This window comes from Podarcis vaucheri (assembly GCF_965113315.1).
Source record: "Podarcis vaucheri genome assembly, chromosome: 18".
NCBI classification, from domain to species: Eukaryota; Metazoa; Chordata; class Lepidosauria; order Squamata; family Lacertidae; genus Podarcis; species Podarcis vaucheri.
In genome coordinates, this window is record NC_138756.1 from 1,741,981 (window position 1) to 1,754,273 (window position 12,293).

General features: G+C 47.1%; 1 protein-coding gene across 4 annotated transcripts in view; it reads left to right on the top strand.

Annotated features, from left to right (window-relative positions):
* Positions 1–12,293, top strand: part of SLC25A42 (solute carrier family 25 member 42) — a 32,071-nt gene that overhangs the window by 11,938 nt on the left and 7,840 nt on the right. For 3 of the 4 annotated variants that reach the window (XM_082206629.1, XM_082206631.1, XM_082206630.1), the window contains 6 exons: positions 3,039–3,264; positions 8,449–8,574; positions 9,404–9,515; positions 10,359–10,384; positions 11,356–11,522; positions 12,096–12,212. In XM_082206629.1, the coding sequence (XP_082062755.1) occupies positions 8,488–8,574; positions 9,404–9,515; positions 10,359–10,384; positions 11,356–11,522; positions 12,096–12,212 (509 nt within the window). In that variant the 5' untranslated portion in view covers positions 3,039–3,264; positions 8,449–8,487. Of the gene's footprint in view, positions 1–3,038; positions 3,265–5,744; positions 6,372–8,448; positions 8,575–9,403; positions 9,516–10,358; positions 10,385–11,355; positions 11,523–12,095; positions 12,213–12,293 lie in introns of those variants that run through there. The other variant, XM_082206632.1, reaches the window with a different exon arrangement.

Genomic DNA, 12,293 nt, shown 5'->3' on the forward strand with positions numbered 1-12,293 from the left:
GCCTGCAGGGTAAGGCGATCTTGTAGGGAAACTGATTCCAATCTGTCTTGAGGTTGAATCCCAACAAGACAGAAGTGCTGTTTCTGGAGGATGGGGGGCAGGTGGGTGTGGGGGACTCCCTGGTCCTGAATGGGGTAACTGTGCCCCTGAAGGAGCAGGTGCGCAGCCTGGGAGTCATTTGGGACTCACCACTGTCCATGGAGGCACAGGTCAATCCTGCATCCAGGGGGGCTGTCTACCACCTATATCTGAGGCCCGCCCTGCCCGCAGAGTGCCTCGCCAGAGTGGTGCATGCTTTAGTTATCTCCCGCTTGGACTACTGCAATGCACTCTATGTGGGGCTACCTTTGAAGGTGACCCGGAAACTACAACTAATCCAGAATGTGACAGCTAGACTGGTGACTGGGAGCGGCCACCGAGACCACATAACACCGGCCCTGAAAGACTACATTGGCTCCCAGTACGTTTCTGAACACAATTCAAAGTTGGTGCTGACCTTGAAAGCCCTAAATGACCTCAGCCCTGTATACCTGAAGGAGCATCTCCACCCCCATCATTCTGCTTGGACACTGAGGTCCAGCTCCGAGGGCCTTCTGGCGGTTCCCTCCCTGCAAGAAGTGAGGTTACAAAGGAGCCAGGCAGAGAGCCTTCTCGGTCGTGGCACCCGCCCTGTGGAACCCCCTCCCACCAGATGTCAATGAAATAAACAACTAAATGACTTTTAGAAGACCTCTGAAGGCAGCCCTGTATTGGGAAGTTTTAAATGTTTGGTGTTATATTATGTTTTTATGTGTGTTGGAAGCCACCAACCCAGTCAGATGGGCAGGGTTGTCACTGTTATTATATACTAATAATAATACCTTGAGCTTGGCCCGGTGGCAAATTGGTAACCAGTTCAGATCTCCAAGTAGGTGTGGTGCTTTTGACAAGGCCTGTCAGCATTCGCACTGCAGCATTCTGCATCGATTGCTGCTTCTGGGTCAAGCTCAAGGGAGGTCCTACGGAAAGTGCATTGCAGTAGTCCAGTCTTTAAGGATGGCTATTTGAAGATGTATGACCGAGTTAACACGCAGCGCCACTTGTCAGGTGTGTGGATGCAACCTCCCCTCTTTCCGTTGACCTTTGGACCTGATGGTGCTCTTGTGCCGTCCGTTCATAAACAGCCCTGATGCCAGAAGCCTGCCTGCATTCTCTCTCTCTGGACTGACCTGCTGAACAAGTGGGAGCAGAATAGATGGAGCCTTCCTCCTTTTTTTTTTTAATGCAACCCATTCTCTCTCTTTTAAAATTTTTATTTAGATTTTCCATCATACAGAAGAAAAAGAGAAATACTGTAATACATAACAGAAAAGAAACCTTAAATCATTATATATTAAATCATTATACAATATCCAAAAAAGCTAAACAAAATAAAATAAAGCCACCACCCTATTTAACTTTATTCCACCGCTACTCATCTTCTCTAGAATCAATTTTACCCTTATCATTGCATTCTGATTGTTTTTATTTTCTCTATATACATATATATGTCATTGATAAATTATTGTTTTGATGCATTTACATGAGTCTAAGCATATCAGCATGTCTTTTTAGAGCAGTATTTTGTCATATACAGTGGTACCTCAGGTTACATACACTTCAAGTTACAGACTCCGCTAACCCAGAAATGATACCTCGGGTTAAGAACTTTGCTTCAGGATGAGAACAGAAATCGTGCTCTGGCGGCGGCGCAGCAGCAGCGAGAGGCCCCATTAGCTAAAGTGGTGCTTCAGATTAAGAACAGTTTCAGGTTAAGAATGGACCTCTGGAATGAATTAAGTACTTAACCCAAGGTACCACTGTAGTCATCATTAACTAAAGTGGTGCTTCAGGTTAAGAACAGTTTCAGGTTAAGAACGGACCTCCGGAACGAATTAACGACTTAACCCAAGGTACCACTGTAGTCATCAAAGCATTGCAATTCATTTTTTAGTTTTTGATTTGACTTCTGTCGTATAGATGCTGTTAATTTAGCCAATTTTAAATACAGTCATACCTCAGGTTAAATACACTTCGAGTTGAGCGCGTTCGAGTTACGCTCCGCGGCAACCCGGAAGTAATGGAGCGCGTTACTTCCAGGTTTAACCGCTTGTGCATGCGCAGACGTGCAAAATGACGCCATGCGCATGCACAGAAGCGGCAAAAAGTGACATGTGCATGTGCAGACGTGCCGTCGCTAGTTACGTTTACCTCTAGATGTGAGTGGGGCTCTGGAACGGATCCCGTTCGTATCTAGAGGTACCACTGTATTTGTTTAATTTGAGAATGCATTCCTCTTTGGTAGGTAGTTCTTTAATTTTCCATTTAGATGCTACTACTATCCTAGCTACTAGGATAGGACAGCTAGATGCATCCTGCTTTTTGCCCTGTTTGGGTGAGGGCTACCTTTGGGTATTTTCCATCTCTCTTTCTATACTTGCATTTTGTTTTCGTCGGCTTTCTGTGTCACTGCTCTGGGCAGCCTTGTTCCAGTGTCGAACAGTTCTTACTCTTAGAAAGTTCTTCTTAAGATTTAGTTGGAATCTCCTTTCTTGTAACTTGAAGCCATGGGTTCGAGTCCTACTCTCCAGAGCAGGAGAAAGCAAGCTTGTTCCCTCTTCCATGTGACAGCCCTTGAGATGTTGGAAGATGGCTCTCAGATCTCCTCTTTTCCAGGCTAAATGTACCCAGCTCCTTCAACCGTTCCTCATAAGGCTTGGTCTCCAGTCCCTTGATCATCTTTTTATCAAAATTTCCAGACTTTTAGCTGTTTGCAATGAGAGAAAAAAAGCAATGAAATGGCTCAAAGGATGCTTCCAGTGGTTTCCCCAAATTCAGCTGAAATTGCAACTTATACTGCCTTCTCCAGTCTGTAGATTTTGATAATAAACCTGATTTGCAATGGGGGTTGGATAATTTCGATTGCAACTGTACGTTGACCAGTTCTTCGTAACATTGGGTCGGAATCTCCTTTTTTGCAATATCAATGCATTAATTTATTGCTGTTTATATCATTAAAGGCTGGCCACACTTGTCTAATCTCACCGGGACGCCGAGCACGCCAGGAAGACCTCCTTGGAACGGACAAAGGCAGGTCTCTGTGCTGAGTTGAACGACGAAGGTCCATTTCGTCCATTTCCTTGAGGTGCCGAAGTGTGTGGGTGTGTGGGGTGCCCTTTCTCCTGCGGAGCTCAGCCCACCTCCCTCTCGGATCTTCTCTGCCGTGAGCCCCACCTCTGGACCCAGGTAAGAATATTTCTCCTCTCTTCCCCCTGCTGTGTGTGTTTCTTGTTAAGTTTCTTTCGGCTGAAATTTGCAGGAGGAACCCATGTCTTTCTGCTCCTTTCTGTATTTGGGTCTGGTTCCTTCCAATTTTATTTTTGGGGCGCCGATGGTGCTGAACACCTCAAGGTGCTGGTGGAGGAGAAGGATGGAGGAAACCTGCCCGGCTGCAATCAGTGTTCAAAACCCCCCTGGCAATGTATAAAACAAGTAATCATTGTTGGAAATGTAAAGAAAAGGAAGGTACTTTTTACCATATGTGGTGGGTCTGCAAGGAGGTGAAGGCTTCCTGGGAAATGATTTATAAAGAACTTACAAAAATGTTGAAATATACATTTGTAAAAAAACACCCAGTAGCCTTCTTACTAGGCATTTTTGGTAATGAAATACATAAGCAAGATAAAAGACTGTTTTTATATGCAACAACTGCAGCAAGACTTATTACTAGCCCAACGATGGAAGCAGCAAGAGATACCAACGAAAGAAGAGGGGCAGACGAAACTAATGGACTATGCCGAATTGGCGAAAATAACAGGGAAAATTCAGAACCAGCAAGAGCAGGCTTTCCTGAAAGACTGGAATAAATTTACAGAATACTTGAAAGACAATTGTAAACAACTAACTTTGCTAGTAGAGTTGCAAGAAATGAGAGGCACAAATACAAGATGGGGGACACCTGGCTTGAGAGCAGTACATGTGAAAAGGATCTAGGAGTCTTGGTTTACCACAAACTTGACATGAACCAACAGTGTGACGCGGCAGCTAAAAAAGCCAATGCAATTCTGGGCTGCATCAATAGGAGTATAGCATCTAGGTCAAGGGAAGTAATAGTGCCACTGTATTCTGCTCTGGTCAGACCTCACCTGGAGTACTGTGTCCAGTTCTGGGCACCACAATTCAAGAAGGACACTGACAAACTGGAACGTGTCCAGAGGAGGGCAACCAAAATGGTCAAAGGCCTGGAAACGATGCCTTATGAGGAACGGCTAAGGGAGCTGGGCATGTTTAGCCTGGAGAAGAGGAGGTTAAGGGGTGATATGATAGCCATGTTCAAATATATAAAAGGATGTCACATAGAGGAGGGAGAAAGCGGACACGGAGCAATGGATCCAAACTACAAGAAAGAAGATTCCACCTCAACATTAGGAAGAACTTCCTGACAGTAAGAGCTGTTTGACAGTGGAATTTGCTGCCAAGGAGTGTGGTGGAGTCTCCTCCTTTGGAGGTCTTTAAGCAGAGGCTTGACAACCATATGTCAGGAGTGCTCTGATGGTGTTTCCTGCTTGGCAGGGGGTTGGACTCGATGGCCCTTGTGGTCTCTTCCAACTCTAGGATTCTATGATTCTATATTCTAAGAAGTTTTGTAAGGTGGACTTTATCAATTATTGAAAAGTATAATTTAAAAATTGTTGATCTATGATTAGGATTTAATAGTAATAATTATAATCCCAAAATGACGTATTAGATAATAAGTGGGAAAACCATTAGTCGAGGAGGACAGAAGTCTCAGGGTGTTGTGGCCAAATGCTTTTTATATCATATATAAGTTGAATGTTATGTTTAAAATATCTGTAAAAATTAATAAAAATTATTATTAAAAAACACAAAATCCCCCTGGCAAGAGGCGCGTTTTGCAGCTGGCTTGGGTCCAATTGTGACCCCATGGAGATCTCAGGGAGCCAATTTGGCCCCCCAACGTCTCCCTCTGGCCGGCCCCTCTGGCTTTCTTAAACAGGTCAGCAGGAGAGCCTACTTACTGCATTTATCTCCCAACTTTTTCTCAGAGGAGTGCATGGTTCACCCCCCTCCTCAGGGAGGGAGGTTAAGCAGCTGTGAACCCACTCACCAGGTCACCCAGGGAGCTTCAGGGCAGAGTGGGGATTTGAACCCTGATCTCCCAGGTCCTTGTCCAACACTCTAACCACTACACCCGCTGCCTTCCCAGAGTTAAGTAGGCAAATAAATATGGGGAAAGCAAAGTGTCCCTTAGAGAAGGATCTGAAATCTTTTCCTTGAAGCTGGAGTTTCATCATAGGAATCATAGAACCATAGCGTTGGAGGGGACCACAAGGGTCATCTAGAAGAAGAATAACTGTTGTTGTTGTTGTTGTTGTTGTTGTTGTTGTTGTTGTTATACGCTGCCCATTTGACTGGGTTGCCCCCACCACTTTGAGTGGCTTCCAGCATATATAAAAGTATAATAAGACATCACAGAGGAACAAAAGGAATCTTTTGCCCAATGTGGGGCTCAGACCCACAAACCCAAGATTAAGAGTTGAATACTCTTAATCTTAAAATGGAGCTGTTTTATTCTGGATTGTTATTTTTGACGTTTGAATGTGTTATAAACTGCTTGGCGATTTTTTCCCTTTAAAATGTAAAGCGGTATAGAAATGAAACTAATAATAATAATAATAATAATAATAATAATAATAATAATAATAATAATAATGTTCATTGCAATAAAGAAAAAAGGTGCCTGGACATTCTGTCACGGTAACGCAACCAGATTTAAGGTCCCGATTGGCGATTAGCTGATCTATCTGAGTTTCAGCCTTGTGTGCGCGGCTCTGGCAAGCGTCGTAATGTCCTGTGCTTGAGATTAAGATCTCTCCTGCTCAAGTTGCAGTGGGGGAATTAAGATAGCAGCCGGGCGGTTAGCTCACACTACTCCCACCCACATAATCTCGCCGTCTCTCCTTGGCAAGCGCTCAAGCCGAAGCACTGAGTGGTGATAATAATATGAAAAATATTGTGTCTGCCGTCCTCAGCCCTTCTCAGTAAGGGGGGCAGCCGGTGACATCCGAGTAAGCCTGTTGTTTGCAGGGGGAAAACTCCCAGGATCAGTGCTGGTTTCTGCTTTGCCTGAGTCCTTTGCTGCAGGGAATTAATTTCATTCCCCCTTTCGCCTGACACATGGAGCGCAACGCGACGTATGTGGTTCTCCTCCTCCTCATTTAATCCCCACTGCAGCCCTGCCAGGTGGGCAAGCCGAGAGGCAGCAGGTTGGCACAGGCTGCCTGGCGGAATAGGAAGGTTTCCAGTCGGTGCTCGAAAGGGTTAAAGGGCGGGTGAGTAATAAAAACAGCGCATGATCAGGCCCAGGGGCCAGCATCCTCACCGTGGCCAAGCAGACACCCGTGCCAGGAAACCCGCAAGCGGGATTGGGACCCCAGAGCCCTTTCCCACAACAGCATCTGGGATGCAGAAATATTTCTCCCTCTGAGCATCACCCTATTGCTAGTGGCCGTTCCTCTGTGAGTTCACCCAATCCTCTTTTGAAGCCAGCCAGGTTGGTGGTCACGCTGCCTCCCGTGGCAAGGAGTTCCATAGTTTAACTATGTGTAGCATGAGGTAAGGCTTTCTTTCATCTGTCCCGAACCCCCCAGAATTCAGGTTCGTTAGGCAAGGAGTTAAGCATCTGGCAGCCCTGCATAGGGAAGCTTTTTAACGTTTAATGTTCTGTTATGTTTTTTATACATTTTGGAAGCCGCCCAGAGTGGCTGGGGCAACCCAGTCAGACGGGTGGGGTATAAATAATAAAACTATTATCATCCTCATCATCATCATCATCATCATCAGTGCTCCCCCGGGGGTACTCAAGTGTACGCAGTACCGGCATGGTTTTTTCTCTAGAAGAAAAGCATTGATGATGATGTTGATGATGGAACAGGACATCCAGGGATTTCTTCCTTACAGGGGGTTGGTCTAGATGACCCTTGGGATTCCCTTCCAACTCTACGATTTAATAATAATAATTTATTATTTATACCCCCCCCCCCAATCTGGCTGGGTTTCCCCAGCCACTCTGGGTGCCTTCCAACAAAAGATTAAAAGTACATTAAAACATCAGTCTTTAAAAACTTCCCTAAACAGGGCTGCCTTCAGATGTCTTCTGAACATCAGACAGTTGTTTATCTCCTTGACATCTGATGGGAGGGTGTTCCACAGGGCGGGTGCCACCACTGAGAAGGCCCTCGGGAATGATTCTTATTTTCATCAGAGAGATGTTGGAGGGTCTGTAATATGTGCTGCATTAATCATGGAAATGTTTGTGCGCATGTTTGTTAAAAACCTAAGTAGAAGTCCCTCTAGTCTGGGAGCAGGGGGGAGGTCGTCTTTGCTCTGCTGCTGCTCTGAAACCTGATTTGTGTCCCCCCCCCCTGCCCTGGTTTTTTATTCTCGACCTTGAGCTTAGTTCTGGTGACTCCACCGCTCCGCTCCTCCTCTCTCTCTGCAGTTGTGCATTGCTGAAAGCGGGATGTCAGAGAGCATTTCTGGCCTGGGAGCTTCCCGTTGCAATCCTTCGTGGCCAAAAATAAGCTGGGATGGAAAAGGGATGAAGGAGGGGAGGGGGGAGGCAGAGGGGTGTGCTGTGACCACAGGCCTGTTTTCCCCAAAATGAAATTAGTAGTTCAAGAGAAGAATGGTTCCTTCTCCAAGTCTGTCTGTCTGTCTAGCCGTCCACTGATGTGTCAGTTCCTTACCCAGCTGTGTGTGAATAATAATAATAATAATAATAATAATAATAATAATAATAATATCCTGCCTTTTTGTCTAACAGAGACTCAAGGTAGATTTAAATAAAAATAAAAAACCACAAATAAAAATACACGAACACATATATATGAAAACATATAAGGAGTGTCTCCACCCCCATCGTTCTGCCTGGACACTGAGGTCCAGCTCCGAGGACCTTCTGGCATTCCTTCACTGCAAGAAGTGAGGTTACAGGGAAGCAGGCAGAGGGCCTTCTTGGCAGTGGTGCCCGCCAGATGCCAAGGAAATAAACAACTACACAACTTCCTGAAGGCATCCCTGTACAGGGGAGTTTTTTGATGTTTGATGTTTTACTGTGTTTTTACTATTTCATCAGAAGGTGCCCAGTGTGGCTGGAGCCAACCCAGCTAAAGGGGCGTGCAGGAACTCTCCTCTTTCCTCCTCCCTCCAAGCTCATTTTCCTTTTGTGCTGTGTCTATTTAGATTGTAAGCTTTTTCTTGAGTAATTTGTTAGCTGCCCTGGGAGCCTTTTGTCGTTGTCATTGTTGTTCCAAATTAGGGTACTTCTTTGACTTCCTAACAAGTCCATCCGATTCAGGTTTTGAGCTACTGCCCTTAACTCCTCCCCGCCCCCCTTCTCTTCCTCAGGAGGTCTGGTTCTTTTCCTGGGCAGCCCCTGAGCCTGGGATGGGGAATGGTCGAGCAACAGGAGGCCAAGTGGGTTTCAAGCAGAAAGATGTAGAACCGCAAATCCACATGCCGATTTTGCCAGAGGTGAGTCTTGCTGAGAACGCTGGCAGCATGAAGGTCAATTCAACAGGATAACAAATACTTGAGAGATGTAAGATAGGAGAACTGAATAAAATGGTTAGTGTAAGATGCAGGAATGGTGGATAAACTAAATGAGCCATGGAAGGGGAAAGAGGGAGGTAATCAAATGTATGGTGTTTATTTTGAGGTGCAAAATTGAAAACTTAATAAAAACTATAATACAGCGGTACCTTGGAAGTCGAACGAAATCTGTTCCAGAAGTCTGTTTGACTTACATAATGTTCGGAAACCAAGGCGTGGCTTCCCATTGGTTGCAGGAAGCTCCTGCAGCCAATCGGAAGCTTAGAAAGTTGCGTCGGACGTTCGGGTTCCAAAGAACGTTGAAAAACCGGAACAACCACTTCCGGTTTTTGGGAGCCAAAATGTCCGACTCCCAAGGCGTTTGAAAACCAAGGTACAACTGTAATAAAAAAGAGTTGAGTGCTGGTCTCGAAGTGGGGGTGGTGGTGGGCATTGTAGGTGGAGAGAGTTTCAGGGACGAAGGGTCCCGAACATCTGGAGAGGGCACCAGGTTGGCAAACGCTGCCCTAGAACAGCCTTGCAGTTAAACCAGGTAAGTTTACTAGTCCCACATAAATCCATATAGATTTGCAATCTGAAGGGACAGGCCTGATCGCCTATGGCGGACAGGAGCCAGCAAGGAAGAAGTCTGCTAACATCTCCCTTATCCGCTCACCTGCTGCCGGTTCCTGCTCGCCCTAGGTGACCAGCCAAGTGGCTTGTGAGTTTCTAGGCTGCTTCCTCGCCACCCTCCTTTGGTTTTCTGTTCCAGGCTGCCCAGGAGAGAAGGAGCGTCCTCAACTCCCTGATATCTGGGGCGTTTGCTGGCGCTGTGGCCAAGACTGCGGTGGCGCCTCTGGACAGGACGAAAATCATATTCCAAGGTATTTGGGGGGGGGCAGGTTTTTATAATTTTGTAAGTTGTGTATGCCATATCATCACAGTTATAACAAATAAAGGCTTGACATATCTCGCTTTGCATGTCATGAGTCTATCTCATATATTAGTTTCACCTTTTAAGTTGAATTACTGAAAAAAATGAACGTTTCCACGATATTCTAATTTTTTCACCTGTATATAAAAATAGAATGGATGCAGGGAAAACATAATTAGATGGACAACCCTGTTTTTAATGCTGTGGAGTTTCAACTCCCATCGACAGGGCAGAGAATCCCCCAAACTTAAAGCCTGGCTTGCAGCTCAGATTAAAATCTCTCCCTCTCTCTCTCTCTCTATATATATATATATATATTTCTGTTTTGAGGATTAATCCTCCAATGAATTTTTGCTGGAAAGAGATTTGGCTTGATTCAGGGTTTGTTTGCTTGTCTTTGGACTGGCTTATCTGCCGGCTGGGATAATTGGGGGCAGGCAGAGTCAACCTGAGATTGGGGAGAGAGAGAGAATTGTTTTGGGGTGTTTGCAAATTGCATAAGAGATAACCGTTATGGCTATATGGGGTGGGGGAAACTGGGAAAGCAGGGGAGAATTCTGGTGGGGGTTTTCTGTTTTTTTAAGTGTAAATCACAAGAGAATGCGGCTGATCAGTAGTCTTCAAATCCTTCTAGGCTCCAGTATTGATAAAGAGCTTTGAAAGAAATAGTTATGGCTCTTACCCTAGGGAAATCCTAGTTCACTGATCTTTGAGTGTTAGTGGATTAATTGATTTGTACCTGCAAATGAGTAAAAGTATGCTTACTTTTAATTTTTCTGCTTTTCTCTTTCAGTATCATCTAATCGGTTTTCTGCCAAGGTAAGAATTAAAGCACAATCCTCCTTTCTTTGCTGTGTTGCTTAGCTGAGCAGCTTTGGTTTTTTACATAACAAAGTCCCCCGCCCCAAATTGTTAACCTGTACACCCCCTGCTGGGGTGTTGGGGAGGGGCGGTCTCTCTGGTGGGGGACATGTCCTCCTCCTTCTGGGGTTTTTTGCCCACCTTTGGTCCCCAGCCTGCACTCAGCTCTCACCTGTGGCTGCTGGGTGCTTTCAGCAGACAACGGTGGCCACAATCCCAGGAACAGCTTCGACTGGCTTGCTAAACCAGGTGAGGGGAGCCAATGGGTCTCAAACCCTCAGTGAGTCAGGGGCTTCCCCTGCATGCGAAGCCAGGCTCAGATGGAGGGAGCAGACGAGACCAAGAGGGAGTCCAGCGGTCAAGAAGGCAGTTTCTGCGTGTGCTATAGAGGGGAGTGAGGGGCAGGTGGGGCCCGTCCACCTGGGAAGGGAGCCTATCTAGGAGAAAGAAGACTCTGGTCTTTGTGGGACATCTTTGGGAGAAGAAAAGGCTACACAAATCTTGAGGGGAGTCCCTCAGGCGGTTGGATGGCGCCCTGTCCGCCTCCTTCCGGCAACTCCTGCAGCCAATCGTCTTGCTCTGCTTTCCTTCCGATCCTCCATCAGCGAGCCCAGGAGGGGCGTCTTGCCGTCTGGGCAGCCCAGGGTCTCCATGCCCCCTGCCCAGGCTTGTGTCCCGGGAGGGGGGGCACTTGAGTGCTGCAAACTCAGCAGTCTGGCTTCACCCCCAGAAGCGCACCCCATTGTCTCTTGAGGCAGACAGACGCCGCCAACAACAACAGCACACCCCACCTCTGGAACAAAACCTCCTTTTTGGGGTTTACAGTTTGTGGTCTGCCAAAAGCGAGGCAAGCCGAGAGCCCTGGTTCGGATGATGCGCTCAGCCCCTCGGTCTCTCTTTTCCAACCACTCTGCTTCCGCTCTCCTTAGGAGGCTTACCGCCTGATCTACCGCACCTACCTCCACGAGGGCTTCTTCAGCCTCTGGCGGGGGAACTCCGCCACCATGGTCCGCGTCATCCCTTACGCCGCCATCCAGTTTTGCGCCCACGAGGAGTACAAGCAGATCCTGGGCAGTTACTACGGCTTCCAGGGGAAGTAAGAGGCTGCTGGGGTTGGGGTCTTCTGCAACAGGGTTGGGTCACGGGGGTCTCCTCCTCCTCCTGCTGCGGCAAGCGCCCTTCCCCCCTTGTCTCCCAGGACCAGGAGAGGCATGAAAAGGCGGAGGAGAGGTTGCCTTCACACTGGCACAGTCTCCGATTGCTTGGGGAAAGCCCTGGATCGAAGGCGACTTAGAAAGCTGTGGGGAGACAGATTTTCAGTTTCAGCAACAGATTTTCATGGAGTAAGACCACTGGGAATGAGTTGCTGTGCTCATTCGGCCTAGCCCTTAGTTGGATTAGTTTCAGCGTTCATGATAGGCCGGTTGGTGAGAGCATAATGCCAAGGTTGCAGGTTCCGTCCCCCTGTGGGACAGCTGCATCACAGGGGGTTGGGCTAGATGCCTCTTAGGGTCCCATCCAATGCTTCAATTCTATGATCCACCAGGAAACTTTCCCTAAAAAACTGATCCTTTTCTGCCCACAATGGAACTGTAAACCAGCTGCTGGAGAAAAGAGCTGTGGGGAATTCCACTTTTCAAAAGCCTCTCTTTCTCCTTCCTGCTTCCAGGGCACTTACCCCATTGCCCCGGTTCATCGCTGGCTCCCTTGCGGGCACGACGGCCGCCATGTTGACGTACCCCCTGGACCTTGTCCGCGCCCGGATGGCCGTCACGCCAAAGGAAATGTGAGTTGGCGCTGCGGATGCTCCTGTGGAAATTTTGGGTGGGATGGGAGTACCTAAAAGTAACACCTCAAAGCAGCTCAA